We start from the raw sequence: 19164 nt of genomic DNA, 5'->3' as shown, positions 1-19164 counted from the left end.
ATTTGAAGTGTTTTTCAAAAAATTCAAAATGGCAGAAAATCTATATAACCGGAAGTTATGGGTTCTTGGATAAATTTGTTCCTCATGAGGAGAGGCATCTCTGTGCAAAGTTTCATGTCTCTACGACATACGGGGCATGAGATATGTCCATTCAAAGTTTGCAATTTCAGTTGGTTGCTATAGCGCCCCCTGTTGGCCAATTGATGTAATATTGCTTCATTCGCATCCTCCCATGACCCTCTACCACTGTGCCAAATTTCACATGGATTGACCAAGTTAGTGAGGAGAAAAATGTGGAACAGACACACAGACAGACAGAGTTTTCGTCATTATATAGTAAGATGGTGTGTCGGTAGGTGTGTGTGTGTGTGTGTGTGTGTGTGTGTGTTGACCTATCATTTCAATAATTTCCAAAAGATTTAGGCAAGTTGTGTTGAATATTTAAAACATTCTTTGGCCTCTGAAGTATCTTGTTTTGTCTTATTTATTGAACACCCTGACACTGAACACTGGTGCAAAGTTGGTTTATTGCCAGAGTCTACAATGTTTTTAGGCCAAGGACCCGTTAGCTGAAAGACAGTCAGTGCAGGGATCCCTTGCTACATACACTGTATAAAACCAAATTGCACTTGAGATGATTCTCTGAATATTTTTGAGTCTTCTCTCGTTTACCAGGGTGTCTACAGGTCCTTAAAAAGTCTTATAATATTTTAAATTCAGTGTTACAACAGTAAGGCTTTAAAAGTCATTAAATAGTCTTAAATTTGTGAGGTCTTAACTACAACATTTTATCTAATTTAATTTATCCATTTTTTTTATATCCTTTTGTGAAAATGAGTGAAGCCTTTCTTTGTAAAAGTCCACATTTATGTTACAAATTTAAAAAAAACAACTAAAAATGCCAAAAATGAGAAAAAAAATCTCAAAATATGGAATACATTTATAAAAAGGGGGTTACACTTGGGGGTTGTATTAAGTAAGGTTACAGTCATGACGTACCATCATTGCGTCATAGATGCATAAAGAGAACTAAATACAGTGCTGAATATGAGGCCCAGCTCATACCTATAAAATTTGCATAGTGGCACATGAGGCCAAAAAAATTCAACCGCCACATATAAAATCACCCAGATGATCAGCAATACTTCTGCACTGTGTGGCTCATAGAGCAGGCGCGCTAGAGACTTGGCCAGCTGAGGCAACTACCTCCAGTTCATCGCTTTGCTAACTTGAATAAGGATGGGGCTCCTCTAGACTTTTCACGTTATCGGACGAACTGGATCAAATTCTGATCGTGAAACAAGTCATTTCTCGAAGGTTGTGATGCTCAAAAAATGTATCCATCAATTTACAGGCGTCTCTTTCACCATGTAAGTCAAAGGGAAAATGTTGGTGGCATTCTGTGACAGATGTTATTACAGTGTTTACATGATATTCTCTACACTAAAACATAATAAAAGTGGTGTTCATTTGTTAAGATGATCTTAAATAAATATAAAAGGTTTGTTTGCCACAGAGTTTATTTTCTGCAATAATCCAAAATCCAATGGAAAAATCCCATTGGCATTTTGTGAAGGGAACCAGGGTGACACTGCATTTGGTGTTGGCCAACAAATACACACGATCCCTGCACCACTCTATACAGACACATAACACATTAAAACAGGGTTGCTGTGGAACTCACAATGTTACCTGTTCCAGTAATAGTCTATGGACATCAGAAAAGTAGTAACAAGAATGTTAATTATCAGCATCAGCCAAATCATACAGCTCCAAAAGATTTAAGTACCAGAGAGTTTGACTATCACAGGATGTAAAAGTGTAGTTTACTGTGAGTAATAGCAGCTTCCTGTCAGTAACTCTGCTGTCCTGTCAGTAAATCCCACTGAAGTGCCTGTCTGCACAGAATAAAACAAATGCTATTAAGCAGCAAGTGCCGCAGCTCCTCAGGGGCTGCTGTGAAAACCCTGAGCGAGGGGCTCCTCTCCCAGCTGATACCACAGAGAGGGGAAACTGGCAGAGCTGTGTATCTGAGGAGTTCAGATTGATGGGGGTTGCCAGTCAGCCTGATTGGAGTAAACAAGGACCCTGACACCAATATGGGAGCAAATGAAGCCTGCATGCTTTATTTATTTATTCATTCAGTCAGTCAGTCAGTGTCATGTGCAGCTGGGGAGGGTGCAACTCTGTGCTCATGTTATAAACAACAAGTCAGCTATACCCACACATTTTAAGCACAACGTTTGTGTAGCTATATTATAGATGTAGCCCTGTACTGCACAAAAAATAAGTAAAAACACAGTTGAGTAAATAACAAAAATAACACAACAGCAGCTCAGGGGAAGGTTTAGTACAGGGTGAAAACACTGTGACTTCGAGGAAATAGAAAACTAATAAGATTTTACACGGCTAAATAAAACCTGAACATTTCATAAAAACACATTTCTGAAACAGAAAACAATAAACATCTCACAAGAGAAGACTAGTCTTTATCTACTGTTTCCAGGTGGTGAAATGTTGGTTTGTTGTGAGTTTAATTTTTACGCTTGTGGCATAACTCGGTGGCTGGCAATGTCGGTGTTTCACTTGATTAGTCCACCAATATTTTTCCAGACTGAAATATACTAATGTTCCCCTCAGGATGAATCCTACTGACTGTGGTGTTTCCCTGACTTTTCCGTGATTGTTCATTTTTTATTTTGACTGAAATGTCTCGACAATCATTGGATGGATTGCCATGAAATTTGTTACAAACATTTATGTTCCACTCAGGATGAACTGCCTTAACTTTGGTGATAACCTCTAGTGCCGTCATCATCAGGTCAGACTTCTAATTTGTCACTTTGATTACTGACCACAAAAGCTCCCTATACTAAGTGACTAATGATAGTCGTTTAGTTCATCCATCCATCCATTTTCATCCGCTTATCTGGGGCCAGGTCTCAGGGGCAGCAGGCAAACCAAAGCAACCCAAATGTCTCCCCCCAGCAATGTTTTCCAGCTCCTCCTGGAGGACCCCAAGGCGTTCCCAGGCCAGATGAGATATGTAATGCCTCCAGTGTGTTCTAGGTCTGCCCCAGGGCCTCATACCAGTGGGAAGTGCCCTTTAACAGGAGGCACCCAGGAGGCATCCTGATCAGATGCCTGAACCACTTCAACTGACCCCTTTCAATGTGAAGGAGCAGCGGCTCTACTCCGAGCTCCCTCTGGATGTCTGAGCTCCTCACCCTATCTCTAAGGGTGAGCCCAGCCACCCCACAGAGGAGACTCATTTCGGCCGCTTGTATCCGTGATCTCATTCTTGCGGTCACTACCCAGAGCTCATGACCATAGGTGAGGGTTGGGACGTAGATGGACCAGTAAATCAAAAGCTTTGCCTTCCGGCTCAGCTCCCTCTTCACCACAACGGTCCGGCACAGCGCCCGCATCACTGCAGAAGCCGCACCAAACTGCTGATCCATCTCACGCTCCATTCTACCCTCACTCGTGAACAAGACCACAAGATACTTGAATTCCCACACTTGAGGCAGTAACTTTCTCCCAACCCAGAGGGGGCAATCCATTGGTTTCAAGCAGAGAGCCCTGGCCTCAGATTTGGAGGTGCTGATTCTCATCCTGACTGCTTCAAACTTGGCTACAAATCACCCCAGTGTTTGCTGGAGGTCATGGTGTGATGAAACCAACAGAACCACATCATCTGCAAAAAGCAGCAATGCAATTTGGAGGTCACCAAAAGTAAAGTTTAAAGGTTTTCTATCAAATGATTTCAGAGATATTCATATAATTAAAAGCCTGACTGTTTTTTTTGCTTGTTTTAATAAAAATGTTTTTGTTTTAATTATTTGTTTCACCTATTTTATTGTAGTTTTAGGAAACGATTACGTTTTTGTTTTGTTTTTTTTGGCTTATTAATTTCATGGGTCACCTGCAGTTAATTCTTGTTTATTTATTTATTTTTTAAAAATGTTGTCAGTTTGTTTTGTAAAATGTGTTTTGCACCATGTTTACCCTGCTGCAGACTCTCTGACATATCTTCCCTCAGGTGATGGAGTCACGTCTCCTCCCCCATGTTCTCTCTGAAGTGAACTCAGTGTAACCTAGAAGATGCTGAGTAACACCCCAACTGGGGCTCCTCATTGTGGCCAGCACCTCGCACCATCTGAGGCAGTAACGTGATAGGATGAACAAAATACCCTTGAGAAGACTGGACACACACACACACACAGAAACACACACACACAGAAACACACTACGCCTTTTCAGATTCATAATAGCAGTATGATTATTGGATACATATCTTTCAACTATGAGAAATTCAACTCCTTGACTGTGTGAATGTGTGTCTGTCCGTGCTGCCATTATGTTCCTCAGTACTTGTGAGTGGGAGCAAGTCATTGGTGTGGTGTACATTACCCTCTGTTGTTAAACTCTGACCCAAGCTCACAATTATCCCCATGCATATTTCATAGACGCCCGATGACAAGAGTGCATGTATCCGTTACTGACCTGACTGCTGCAGCCGCGCCTGTTCTGACCAGAGGAGAAAGATTAAGTTGGAGAGGGAAGAAGAGCAGAATGGAAGGAGGAGGAAGATGAAGAAGGGGGCAACACAATGAAAGGATTAAGTGGTAACTGAAGAGAGGAGGAGGACAACGGTAGAATCATAAGAGAAGAGGGTGACAAACTGCAGAAACGTTTGCCATCTGAAGATGATGGATCCACAGTAATGGAGTGCATGTCTTTGGATTAAAGATGCTGCAGAGCAGGCGGGCGCCATCCGTGTCTTATCACTGACAGTGTGGCAGTGATGCTTTCTTTCCCCACAGTGGTACAGAGCTGCTTTAATAAGTGGAGGAGACACACTCGGATGAATAACCCCCCGCATACAAATGAGGCTGACAAGTGTAAATCTGTTCGGCTGACATTCAGGTGAGAGCACATGAAAACATGTTTACAGAACACTGTTATGATGAGATGTGAAGATGTGAGCCCGTCACGGAGAGTGCTGTATATTGAACAAACAATGGGTCTCATTCAACAACTGTTCCTCAGAAGACACTTCTTCAAACCTACTTACACTGTTTTCACAAAGATTCTCATATTCACTGTTTTTGTATTTGATCTTAGGGGAGAACTAAATAGATGCACTTCCAAAAAAGGATGTGTTTTTCTTCAATTCTACAACTGTATAATATTATAGGATTTGATTTACAGGAATAAATAAATAAACACTATACTTTAACACAAAAACTTTGCATCAGTTATGGTAAAGAGGAACCATAAAATCCAATAATCAGTTTTTTTTTACATCATAATTTGATTTTTTGCCTTTATTTGCCAGGATGGTTTTGGGTGTTGGGGGATGGGATGGCATGCAGCAGGGGGCCACAGGCTGGAATTGTGCCTATGGCCGCTGTGGCAAGGACATTGCCTTTGTATATGGGAAGCCTGCTCTACCTACTAAGCCACTGGTTGCCAGCAATTATTGATAATTGATTGCGCTATTCATAAGCCCAGAGTAGGCCTATGTCTGCACCCTAGGTCTGCTCACACAACGGCATATTTACTGTTGATGCAACACGCTGCAGATCATGCTCTGAGGAGGGAACGCATCCTTCACTAGTATGTAGATTTATTTGAGAGTGATGAGAGCAAGGCTTCAGTGGTCCGCATCACTCGTCTGTGTTTGGCAATATTTTAACTGGGCTCAGATTTGAGATTGAATCTTCCCTTTTTTTTCTGCATGTTATTTTACATCCACCACTGATGCTTCTAAATATGACAGCTTGTTTGATGGTTTCTTCCTGCAGAAGTGCCTCCACTTTAAAGCTATTGAGGGATTTTTTTTCATTTGAATTCTGGTGCTCCATCCTCGTTAGATTTTTGTTTGGGCATTCCTGATTAATATTCTTACCTTTTCTTTTCGGTTTCTGTGTGTGCGCACGTCCCTGCCTACAGTCTAATGCTCTTTTGTGTGTGGATATGCGGGGTGTTTACTTGGGCTAATTAGGATCGACTAGCATGTGCTCTCATTTTAAAAGGACAAGGGGATTCAACATTTTAAGAACACAGGTGTGTCGTTTATGAACACATCATGAATCTGACACAGTATTCGTAGGACCTTTGTCAAGAAAAAAAAATTAAGAAAAACTTGGGAAGATACTGGTGAATGAGGCCCAATGTGTGCCATCACATTTGCGCTTTTTTCAATTTAGTTATCGATAAAGCAGCTTGAGCAATTCAATCAGTATTCTTCTAAGAGTGCTTTTTGTGAACTTATTTTGTGTTTGCTCATGAGTTTCATTTTTCCATCAGTATTTTATGCAGAGCAAGCTTTTTCTCTGAAATGTTATCCAAGCCAGACTTTCAGTTTCCTTTGGGAAAACCATCTTAATGCTGTCTTATAATTCCAGCAAGTTTAATTAACAAGATCCAATCTGATATTTGCTACAGAAGAAGCAATTCATAGAAATCTTTTTTGAGTAATGTGAGATAATCAAGTGCACGAATTTTTGTTCCAAGCTCATAATCTATTGTTGCTTTTGTTTCTTTTGCAGGACTCAGTTGAGGTTTCAGGGTTTCCTTCCATGTCTGTGTCCCTCTTCTTAGCTCAGCCATGTCTGACATCCAGCAGATCTTATCCAGACCAAAACACGTATGCTGCTAATGAGACCCCGTAAGCCTCACACTATCAAGCCAAAGAGCATGAACTTTTAAACATACATTGTATTTAGCCACTAGCGATTTTAAAAGTATGGATTTGCAGGTCCAGGCAGGCAGCACTGGCGCCTCTGATGCACAGCAGCCAGTTGTTGCGTCAATCTATCCATCCCTTGAGCACTGGTCATCAACATCTTTTCAAAGTCCAGTCAGTCGTGAAGTATTGAGCGTATCGTCTCTGGTCCCTTCTACAGTGCTCACACTTGTGCCTCATTATAAACCACCAGCCAATGGAAACTTATACCCAGAGCCTCCATCTTTTTATGAAGTAACATCAGAGCCTCAACTTCCAGGAACTTCCTCTTCTCCCTCTGGTTCCTCAGAGGCCCAGGATCAAAAAAACACAACTTCATCACTTCCTCGTGACGATAATCCCCATGAAGTTCAGCAGAGGAAACCGTCAGATGGAGGCCCGCTGGAGGAGGGATCAGTAGGTCTTATGTTACCCAAAGATCTCCCAGACGAAGAGCCAGGTATGGTAATAATTACGGGTGTTGATTTGATGTAGAGGTTTCATTGGGTCTGATATGAACTCTGCTTTAAACCAACACCAAGCATGACTGAAACACACTGTACACATGAGTGACACCATATCCATATAATATCCAATATCAGGCAAGTATTTCATAGATGGAGAGGAAATTTTGCTGATAGTTAAGCCTTCTGCTATCCGGAGCTAAAGGCTTCAAGTCCATGTTAATGTTGCTAACATGAGCGTGAACCTCAGCTTCACTCCCTGCTGCTACAGACCAGCTTTCCAGGAGAAGGGCTGGCAGCAGCTTCAGAGACAGACACGCAGTCAGCAACTGTAGCAACACAAATCCAGCCAGCACAGAAAACCCCAACTCGTGGGGACTGGACAACAGCCGTACTCTCCGCCGAATCAGCAAACTTTCTGTTGCTGCCTTTACACAGTTTGGGCCAGGTGCTGCTGTTGATCACCAGCCCACTGTGACACCCGGCACTGAGGGGTTGCGCTGGTCGAATCTGAGCCACTACAGCTGCCAACTGAAGGTCTGTCTCCCAAGCTGCTGCTAGCTCTCCTCATAAGGACACAGTCCACAGCGGTAGATAGTGAGACGGTAGATTTCAGCCATCCCCAGCTTTAATCAAGTGACAATTTTTTAACCGTGTTTGTACACCACACCTTTCCACAAACACTATTGTTGTACACATTTGGTTTTGCAGCTTAGTTCTTATTAAAATAATTCTTGAAGGAAATGTTTGACATTTTAGGAAATACACTTATTTAGATAGTTAGATGAGAAGATTGAAAACATTCTCATGTGTGGAGGTCGGGGCTCTGTGCAGGTCAGTAAAGTTCTTCCACACCTAACTGGGAAAAGCATTTCTTTATGGAGGTGACTGACTGGAGCTTAATCCTACTGACTGTAGTGATCCTTGGTCTTTTCCTCTTGTGCCACCATCAGGTTGGCATTTATGATTTCAAATGAAATGTCTCGACATCTGTTGGATCAAAATTGGCAAAGACATGTTCCCCTCAGGATGAATAAATTATGATCTCCTGACTTTTTATAGAGTGCCATTGTCAGGTTAAAATTTTAATTTCTCGTGCATAGATTTATGACCAAATACCTGCAAAACTAATAAAATCACAGCTGTTGTTTATCTTTAGTGCTAATTAGCACATGCTAACGTGCTAAACTCAGATGCCCTTGCCTTACAGCTTTGTTGTAGACCCTTCGTCATATCAATGTTACCTTTACATCAAAATAATAACCTTCTCCATCTGTAATACTCAGATATCTGCTCGCTTCTTTAGCCATGTAACCAAATGAAAGCAGTCACATTATTGATTTACACTCCGCTGAAAATCTGGTCTGTGCCACATATAATGAATCCCTTTGAATAAATTATTCAATGTATATCTTAAAACAAAAAAAACCCAGCAGATTCAAAGCCAGGAGCCTGGGTATGGAATAGATCAGAAAGTAAAAGACATGAGGTGACTATGTAGCTGAGGAGATGAACATTAAACACACTCTCAGGTTCTTCGTCTGCACAGAAAGGCCCTTAAAATCCACTCTTGTATTTTTAAGTGATGACGTACAAGGTGTTTGCATCCTCTGTGGTCACATTAATAAACGGCAAAGATTTGGCCCAAGATTTCACCTCATGCAGTGATTATCTGCTCTGCCAGTTCTTCAAAAGTGTTAGAGACACTTCTACTCCATCTCCTGTCAAGGTCTTACTGATACAATGTCCAATACAAGCTTCACTTGAAACACTAGACACACAAGTGTCTTACCAGCATTTTCACTTAAAGATATAAATCATGTTCCCTGTAGGATTGTTTCTATTACGCAATGTTCTCTCCCCCGTTTGGAAATGTCTGTGATTTCTCCATATGAGCTATTTTTCAGCCTCTCCCTAGACAGCAGCATTGACCCATTACAGAGCCACCCGTACGTTCCTGACTCCTATTCCCCCGTCTATCAAAGCGGTTTCTTATCAGCTCTCAGACAAGATAGATACAATAACAGAGGTTACAACAAGGATTCTTGGTGATGGATTTCTCACACCGTCCTATGGATTGCAACTAACAGATTGATTGTCTTTTGATTAAAGTGATGAAACATTTTCCCAGAGGTCTATTCTTTGACCTATCATATTAATTACCCTCAGGTGTATCATATGTCACTTTAATTGTGCTTTTTACCAATGCTATGTCAGCCACATGGACAGTTTTACCTATAACCAGAGAAGCATGCAGCATGTTAGGCAGTTCTTAGCTTATTCTTTTTCCTTCAAACTCTGCCCTAATCCGATCTGTTTGTCTCCTCATGATTTAAAGAACGATAAATAATTAAATGCTCCACCTTGCTGGCACAGGGAGGATAAACCCAGCTTATCAGCTTATCCTCCATTTTCATTTAGCAAATAATGTTTATCACACTTTTTTTTTAGTTTGATACATTGTTACAGCATATACCCATAGTATACAATATGTCACACTAGCATCAAACTGATATAAGTTATACAAGGAAAAGACCTCTTAGGCAATAAAGTAATGAATTGCCTCCCAGAGGTTACGTTTGACTCGCTTTAACATTTACCACAACATCACCGTCAGTCCCAGCACTGCTGCAGAAGCCTGCCACGAGGCTTTTTATCAGAAACTACTGAGAGGCTTGACGTTACACCAGCGTTCATCCGCCTCAGGTGGCTGTCAGTCAACCATAAAATTGATTTTAACATTACAAGGCATTGCATGCAGCTCATGCTTTACCTCATATTATGGATGTGTTCTGCCCTCAATTCACTCAGGTCCTCTGAACGGAGACTTTTGATGATGAAGCTTTTAACAGTCGGCTCAGAGAACCTCGGGCAGCATGCCTCTAAACACTAGACTGACCAGCTTGGTCTCTTGTTTTGAGAAATTGCTTACAACACCTTTTCTTTCAGGCGTTCTTTTGCTCTGTGTTGCGTGTTGTTAATACATTTTGTGCTTCGTATTTTGTGTTTTATAGTGTATTTGTGCTTGTATGTGCTATACAAATAATTTTTACTTAATTACATGAAGTTTTATTCTCATAGTCTCTCTATTAGCATGAGCAATTCCAGATTATGAAGTATTTAGCTATAACCAATATTTTACACTAACAGTCACTAACAGAGCTTTATAGTGAGTGTCAGGTCATTGTTTAGCTGTAAAGCAACTCATGAATGCACTGCTTTGGTTCACTCTCACCATGTTTCAGCCACAGGAGGCTGTTTGCAGCAAAAGAGGTTAAAAACAAACTAACACTGTACACTACCTGCTCAGCACCATAAAGCAGCCAGTCACAGTTTGCATATATACCAATCCTCACTCAAAAAAAGCATGTCTGAGTGTCATTCAGACAGTGCAGACTGATAAAGGAGGAGATACAATGAGTGCTGGACAGAGCAGTGACAACAGTCCCCACCCACTGTTTACGGTGGAAACACTAGGGTCTAGCTACCATGTCTGAAGGGTTACTTTTGCTTTCAAAGGTACCATACCGAAAGTGTTTGATGGAAACGGGGCTTTAGTAACTAGCTGGTGAACATAGTGAAGCATTCAGCAGCTAAAATACAATTTATTTCTTTAAAAGGTTATGATATGTTTATTTCGTGTTTACAACTTGTTTCCACTGCCCCCAAGTGGCCAAAAAAAGCAGTTACTGCAGGTTCAACACTAGTGCATGTTTTGGCAGTTGTGAGTGTAACTTTACATTTAATGCTGAAGCTGTACATTTGGAGCTGTTTGGAAATTCAAATGTAACGTTGTTGTAAAGTTAAGTGTTTGATACTGTAAGTAGTTATCACTAAATATTTACCGAGTAATCAGATTTTTTTGACACATTCTACACTAAATTTGTATTAACCGGTTAACTCGTCAAAACACACATATTTTCCACATAAAAATAGGCTGTATAAATAAGACAAAATAATGCTCTAAATGGATTTACAAATAGCTGGTGCATCCCAGTCCTGGACCTAAAAATTAGGACAGATGATTAACTCAGTCTTGATACTTGTGGTTTAAAGATTTGTTTACTGGTTTATTTATATTTGTAGATTCAGGACCTAAATCATGTTCATCTCGGGAGTTGCTACCGATCGTGAGCGTCCCCATCATCCTCAAACTGGTCATCACGTCTACTCTTCTAGGTAACGTACTGATCATCATTTTAATTGTCCTCTCTGATGCTTTCTCCTGAATCTTGCATGAATTTAAATGATTTATCAGGAAAAACACAGGTGGTTTAACCGTCTTTGGAACATTTTGGGGGGTCAAAATAATTTGCTGAGGTTCAAATTTGTGTCCCTGGTCATTTTAAAAATGTAGACAGGGAATCTGTTTTGGGAATTTCGATCATTTGAATTCTGTGACAATTTTGTGATTTAATTATTTACTATTCAAGCCAACTTGTCATGTCACTGTTTTTCTTCTCTTTTGAAATCAGTCAAGTACCTGGTATTCCCCTCTGAGTTAGGTGAATCGCCTCCTCCTCTCTGTGCTGTGAAGGGGAACTGCAGTGTCCCGACTCAGCAGCCTCTTCTGTCGAAGAATCCAGTGAACCAGACAGACAACATCACTGCAGGTAGAAAAAAAATCTCTCTCTCTATATATATATGTATTAAGGACTGTGGGGATTAAAATATTAATATCATTTTTATTGTCTGCTTATTGATCTTGGACAGCAGATTATTATACATCCATCAACTGTCTGGCAGTAACGGCCTTCATTTTAATGGTTAATAGCCTTATGATGGAATATTTATAACTGGAATATTACCATGGTCATTTATTATATTAAGCTGCTCATATACTTCTACTGACTTTAGCTCTCCTTGTATCTTGAGTATATCCTCTGTCTTTGGCTCTCTTCACTTTGCATACATCCCACCTTATTCATCTTCTCACATCCAGACTGCCCCGCTCTGATTAGTGATGGTCGGCGTATTGTTGGGGGGACCTTTGCGACTAAGGACAAGTGGGGCTGGCAGGTCAGCATGCACTGGAGAGGGAAACACGTCTGTGGCGGTGCCATCATCTCTCCTCGCTGGGTCATCACTGCAGCTCACTGCTTTGTTGAGTAAGAGGTGGACATGGGGAATGAAAGTAAGACAGATGGGGAAGCTCAGAGTTAGATACAAATGGGCAGTGCTACCCCACAGTCCTCAGTGGGGAGGGCTGTACTCAAGACCGTATTGGTCAAGTCTGAGTTAATTCTGCTAGAGCAGTGCTGTTTAAAATGGTCCTGTTGAGAACGAGGCCATTGTTTGGCCTCCAGAATTGAGCCAACAGTTATTTTAAAAATCCTGACAGGGATTTGGATCATTTGAATTCTGTGACTCTTAAAACCAGTCAAGTACCTATATTCCCCTCTGAGTTAGGTGAATCACCCCCTCCTCTCTGTGTTGTGGAGGGGAACTGTAGTATCCCAACTCTCAAGAGGTTATGGCCATTAGTTTAATCACCTCATCATGAAAGAAGCATCACTGTGTTTAGTTTAGTTTAGTTTAGTTTAGTTTAGTTTAGTTTAGGTTAGTTTAATTTAGTTTAGTTGAGATTACTTTAGTTGAGATTAGTTTAGTTTAGTTTAATTTAGTTTAGTTAAAATTAGTTTAGTTTAGTTTAGTTTAGTTGCGATTAGTTTAGCTTAATTTAGTTTAGTTGAGATTAGTTAAGNGTTTATTTTAGTTTAGTTGAGATAATTTAGTTTAGTTGAGATTAGTTTATTTTAGTTTAGTTTAGTTGAGATTAGTTTAGTTTAGTTTAGTTTAGTTTAATGTAGTTTAGTTTAGAATAGTTTAGTTGAGATTAGTCTATTTTTTAGTTTAGTTGAGATTAATTTAATTTAGTTTAGTTTAATGTAGTTTAGTTCAGAATAGTTTAGTTTAGTTTAGTTTAGTTTAGATGAGATTAGTTTAGTTTAGTTGCACATACATGTAGAGAAAATACAGGAAAAAATGGCTAATGAAGATACCCTCTCTATTAAATAACAACAATCATACATAAAAAGAAAATGATAAAAACAAAGATTGCACAATTGAATAAAAGTTCCAAACTAAGAAGTATTTCAATATTGTTAAAGATGTACAATTTACACACAAAAAAACACACAAACAAATTAGAAATAAATCAATGAAGTGTTATGAGTCTTTGCAAATAAGAGTCCTTTTCAGATGTTTTTTGAATAACAATAATGTAGATGATGATTGTAGAGATGGAAGAAAGTTATCCCAAAGAAATGGTCTTCTGTATTTAAATGAATATTGATTAAGAGAAGTCCAACAAACCATTATCATTCACTATATTAAGCTGCTAATATACATTCATTCATTCTTTGGCAGTTTCCCTTTACAAATATCCCATCTTATCTATCTTCTCCCAAGAAAAGCTCCTCCAAACAATTTCACACTCGACACTGCGCTTCCTTGAGTCCAGAGCAATGCACCTGCCATAACATACTTGCTAGAGTTCCTAGTAATGCCAGAGTATATGTGTCATTTGGGTGCAAAAGTTCACACAATCATTTATGGCCTCATCAAAAGTCAGGACAGGAGATCTCCAAACGTAGCTACTGCTGACGGCTAGCTGTTTGGGACCAGGGTGTTCTGAGGACAAAAGTGTTCATTTCTAAAGTTCAGCACTGATGCCTGAAATGTTTGAGTTTTTGCTTTGGTGTCTCTTTTGTCATCTGTTCTTAAAAGTACTGCAGCAGGCTGGATCGGATGAATGGTTGATGAGGAAATTGAAGGACAACCATAAAGACAGACAGACTCCTCCCCTCTCAGTTAAATGTTCTCATCTAATCAAATCAAGGGCAGGGACAAGAGAAAGTGAGGGTAGTTCACTTCCCAAGTCATTGCATTGGGCACATTTAGAACATCACGTCTGTCTGTAAGACCTGTTTACTACTCTTTAACATACAGTTCGGATTTTGGGTCATCAAACCAAAGACATTCTGAGCCCAAACTTCAAACTAAGCAGCTCGGAAAATCATGTTGACCAAAGCTGTGTGCAGTTTGGGTATGAATGGACAGTGAGCTTTACTTGTGTTTATTAAGCATATATATGTAAAATAAGTGCAATGACTTTGTGTTAGTATAATAATATGTTGCAGTAATATTATAAAGTAACATATTTAGAATTATTAGTGTAATTTTCTTTCTCTTAGAAACTGTGTTAATGCTGTGTTTTGATTTATCATATCTGTCAAAGAGCTAGTTTAGGCTGGAAGTAATTAATTTTTTTCTTATCTAATAAAGCAGAACTTTTAAAGCTTGGCAGACATTAATGACAACTACATTTTTTTCTTTTGGACTTAGCACCCAGGCAAAAAATATGTCTTTGTGTGTGTCACACACTAATTTATAATATACACTAATCTACTAATTCCGTAGTGATTTATGTCAATAACACAAACCGTAAAAAAGGGTTTATTTTAAAAATTTCATTGGCCCACTGCAGTTCTTGTTTGACACTGAGCAGTATGACACCAGACAACATCAGAGGAAAAGCAGCATCAGCATCATAAACAGTCTCAGTAAGATAAAGACAGCATTGATCTGTGCACACTGGGGCCACTTAACTCAGACCACAAACATCTGTGTGTGTGTGTGTGTGTGTGTGTGTGTGTGTGTGTGTGTGTGTGCGTGCGTGCGTGCGTGTGTGTGTGTGTGTGTGCGTGCGTGTGTGCTGTTTCTGCAGGAACAACATGCTTGAAGTGGCTGACTGGCTGGTGGTGGTGGACACAGTCAGCATCGCAGACAGCTCTCTGGGGACACGATACAGAGCACTGCAGGTCCTCTACCACCCTCGCTTCAACAGATACAACAATGACTATGACGTGGGCCTGCTGCGCACCATCAGTGACATGGACATGAACGGTAAAAGGAAATGGCGTCATCTGTCGGTAGGGCCGGGAAATAACACATAATCTATTAAGTTACATTTCAGAAGTTGTGTCTTCACATGTAGGCTAACCACATTAACTGCAACTTAACCTTTGGATACCTTTTCTATCTTGTGACAAGAATTCCTAGTTCAGTCTTGTAGAGAAAATAGTACGGATGCAGGATATTGGATTCTTTGCCGATATCCAGTATGCCGATATATAACAACTTATTCGTCTGATAAACAATTCCAATATCGATACATTCATTTTTTAAAGCCAATGTCAGCTGATACCGATGATGTACCAATATCATCCCTAGGAAATAGGGCACAAAATCCAACCAAAACCCAAGACAAACCGCAGTTAATTTAGATTTGGGATTCACTGATGCCAGTGACAAAATAATTGATAATGTGACAATAGCAAGATCAATCAGTGACGAAGATGATGATTATGTCAAGTTATCCTAATTTAATTCAAACTTGATGAAGTGAATATTATAACAGAATCATACTTGAGGGTTGCCTCAGATTTTCTTTTACTACTTTTAAAACAGATAAATGAAACCAGCACAAATTAAATTTGGTAGGAAATGATAACAGTTTTCCAGCATATGGAAAAAGATTAAGACATCAAAACTGTAGTAACTGCACTTTGCCCTTACCTATATACTAGCTATTTAAGGTAAAACAAATGCAGTACATTTTTGGGGTCACAGGTCAAATCACTGATCATGGCTTTTTGGCAGAAGAAATACTTTCTGATACCTATTTAATTAGTGCATTACCACATTTCTACCAAAACACATTTGGCTGGAGAGTCAAAAAACTGGAGCCATTTTTCTCATTTTCAAAATAACTGGCTTCACTGGCAAGAAATGTTTTAATCAGAATTATCTTGTGTTTTGAGTTACTATTGCATACTATTACAGCTAAAATCCATGCTTCCAACTTGTTACTTGTTACTTGTTATCTGTCAAGTGTGCTTCACTGGCTCTTGCTGTTAATTAATGTTTTCTCTTTGTTATGATTGTGAAATAAAAATAATTGTATCCCTGTCTTGGAAAAAAATCACAGTACAGTGTTATTGTCAAAACTAAATGACACAGTGCCTGGTCAAATACCTGCAGCTGATGCCAAGTAAGCATTCAGCTTCCAAATTTTTCACACCATAAACTGGGCTGGGCCTGAAAATTTAAACATCCCACTGGTGTTGAAACACGTGCTTACATCATTGTTTGTGCTATCAATCCAGTATTGCGTAAATAAACACTTAATTTTCTAGAAATATGACACATTGTGGATTTTTTTGAAATATGAATTTGTGGGGAAGTACCTTGATACAAATTAAACTACATCTAAGTTCTAGCAAACGTTTATACAGCCGAGTACTTAGTTTTACTGTAAATATACAGTCCTACTATCAATATTTCTCTCTTCTTGCACATTTCTTCACAAACTAGCACTTCTAAAAACTGCACAGCTCTTTCATTTTAATTTAGATATATTGTAAATATTTTTTAGAGTATTGTTTCATATTTTTCATATTAAAAAACAAAAAGACAAAATCCTCTATATGAATGTTAGATGCTTGTAAGCAAAGCAAGAGAACTGGCCAACATTTTATGAGTATGCAGAGGAACCTGGCTCAGAAAAAAGATGAGCATATGCAGTCTCATATCATACGTGTGATAACCTTTATGTCTTTATTACTTTGCTTATCAATCTAAGATTATGTTACAATCTGATGTGTTGTTTGCAGGTGGGGTGCGACCCGTCTGTTTACCCAGTCCGAGGGAGTCCTTTCTTCCTGGAGCGGCCTGTTGGATCACAGGCTGGGGATATATTCATGAAGGAGGTGTGTTACACTGACACAAATCTTCTGACTGCTCTCTGTTTCCCTTTTCACTGTAATAATTTACCCCTATTATCAAATTAGGAGTGCAAAAGTAAGTTCTCAAATACATCCTACGCTCCTCAAGGCTAACTCAAACCCTTTGAGGATCTAAAAATAATTTGACCCAACCTGCCACTCTTAACAATTTCAAATAATTTCAAATGTGTAATGATTTATACACTCACATCCAAATACCTGCCTAGTCTTTATTTACTCCTTTCTCTTCTGTTCTCTCAGGCTTTGTGTCAGATGAGCTCAGGCAGGCTCAGGTCAGGGTCATTGCTCAACCCGTCTGCTCCCACCCGAGCGTCTACGGAATCCACCTAACTCCTCGAATGATTTGTGCAGGCACCATGGAGGGAGGAGTGGACTCCTGCCAGGTACACACCCAAAGATATAAAATCTCTATAAACCTGGATGATAAAGGTTTATGAACATTATCTTTTACCTTTACAAAGATCACTCGGGTCATACTCGCATCACCTCAGTCACCATTAAGTGTGCAAGCATTGTTTAAAACCTGGTGTATAATGTTGGCTAAATGATTTGGTCCTGTTTTAAAGGGAGACAGTGGTGGACCCCTGGTGTGTGAGACAGCCGGTGGGGACTGGAGGCTGGCAGGGGTGGTGAGCTGGGGAGAGGGCTGTGGACGGCGCAATAAACCAGGCGTCTACAGCAGAGTAACCCAACTGATCCACTGGGTTGAAAGATATTTAGAGGTACTGTATAAAGTGTGAGAACGTGTCATGATCAGTCAGTCGAGCTTTGTTTCATGATTTTATTGTTGAGTTACAGCTGTGCCAAATATGATTGTTTATGTGCTGCTCTCAAATTGTAAATGCAAATTATATCAGCATGGAAAACAATGAGCTGCGCCCAAAATGTACTGTTTTGATCATGAGCCATGAACTTGTGAGGGAGAGCAACTTGACTTTCTTTAAGGACATCCCATAAAGCAGGCTATAGGGATGAAATTGGAACGCCTCATAATAACTCTTGGGATTGTCATATAACCTAAAAGTGCCATCCTCCCTGCTCATCCCTCCCTTTTTATATCTTGATGGATTTTTTATTGTCAGAAGGCACACAGCACATTTACTCACATTTCTTTCTTGAAAATATATAAAACTATACTTTAGGTTGATGCTGGCATTTTCCCTTTTGTTTTTTGCTGCAGGGCAAACCAGGGGACTTGGAGGAGACCACGACAGCTGTGACTGACACTCCACAAGAACCTGACACTCATAACTGAGACAGTTGACAATAAAGAAGCAAATCACCTGTATCTGCTTGTTTGTCATAAAACTGACAAAAACATTATGATATGATGGTAAACGGCTTAGAAAGTGTTCTTCTTGTCTTTGTCACAGTAAATAACAAATTTAAGGGATTCTGTTAAAAATGTCCATCTATGTCATTATGACAAAACAAACTAAACAATAGCATGCTTATGTACAATGATTAGTTTGTTATCAAATTCTCAAATTTCAATATTGGTATCAGCCATGTTGGGAAAACTACACTAAAACTGTAGTTTACCAAACTTTTATTTACTTTACAATGAAAAATAATTAAACTTCATCTTAACTCCTCAAAAAATTGTAGTTTGTGAGCATAATACTAGTTTCAAAAGATAGTTCAGCTACAACTGGAAACTCATACAGTTTCATGGACGTATAACTGAACCAACACGGCACAATGTAGGTGATGATTTTTAAAAAGAAACTGTTTTATTCAGTGTTTTTACCAATTTAATTCACCGGGCCCATTTGTTTTGGAGAGGAAGAGACCTCTGCAGCTACTATATTAACTATATTAAGCTACCGATAAAAACCTCCTGAACGTCTAGATCTTAAGCTATAAGAGAAAATACTTGAGCACATGTTAGCAGGTGCTGGGCTGGCGGCCTGTCTCTGACATGCTGAACAGTGTAGGAGAAACACCGATTTTTAATCTGAAACTGCTTTATCCAGTGTTTTCACTGGTTTTAATCACCTGCTCTATTTGTTTTGGAGAGGAAGAGACCTCTGCTGATAATTCGGCTCTTTGAAACGTCCTCAACAATGAACACTGAGGGAATCCTAACTAGAAGAAAGTTTCAGCTGGTAGAAATCTGCAATCCTAAATGCCCCTCAGTCCTACACACTGTTCTTTT

General features: G+C 39.6%; 1 protein-coding gene across 1 annotated transcript; it reads left to right on the top strand.

Annotated features, from left to right (window-relative positions):
• The first annotated feature begins 4568 nt into the window (after positions 1-4568).
• On the top strand, positions 4569-18286 carry LOC126391819 (testisin-like). Its single transcript, XM_050046775.1, has 10 exons — positions 4569-4929; positions 6558-7193; positions 11284-11376; positions 11673-11810; positions 12140-12305; positions 14927-15105; positions 16875-16970; positions 17247-17389; positions 17573-17728; positions 18187-18286. The coding sequence occupies exons 2-10, from the start codon at positions 6755-6757 to the stop codon at positions 18259-18261; spliced, it is 1485 nt and encodes a 494-aa protein (XP_049902732.1). The 5' UTR covers positions 4569-4929; positions 6558-6754; the 3' UTR covers positions 18262-18286.
• The last annotated feature ends 878 nt before the right edge of the window (positions 18287-19164 follow it).

The sequence above is a fragment of the Epinephelus moara genome, chromosome 6, assembly GCF_006386435.1.
Source record: "Epinephelus moara isolate mb chromosome 6, YSFRI_EMoa_1.0, whole genome shotgun sequence".
Classification (NCBI taxonomy): Eukaryota; Metazoa; Chordata; class Actinopteri; order Perciformes; family Serranidae; genus Epinephelus; species Epinephelus moara.
The sequence above is the reverse complement of the archived record's forward strand: the minus strand, read 5'-3'. Positions and strand labels throughout refer to the sequence as shown.

Excerpts from the sequence above, each read along its gene's own strand:
- LOC126391819 (XM_050046775.1), top strand. The coding sequence starts at position 6,755 with ATGGATTTGCAGGTCCAGGCAGGCAGCACTGGCGCCTCTGATGCACAG. Across the intron at positions 17,390-17,572 it reads GAGGAGTGGACTCCTGCCAG|GGAGACAGTGGTGGACCCCT; the intron begins GTACACACCCAA and ends CCTGTTTTAAAG. Across the intron at positions 17,729-18,186 it reads GGGTTGAAAGATATTTAGAG|GGCAAACCAGGGGACTTGGA; the intron begins GTACTGTATAAA and ends TTTTTGCTGCAG.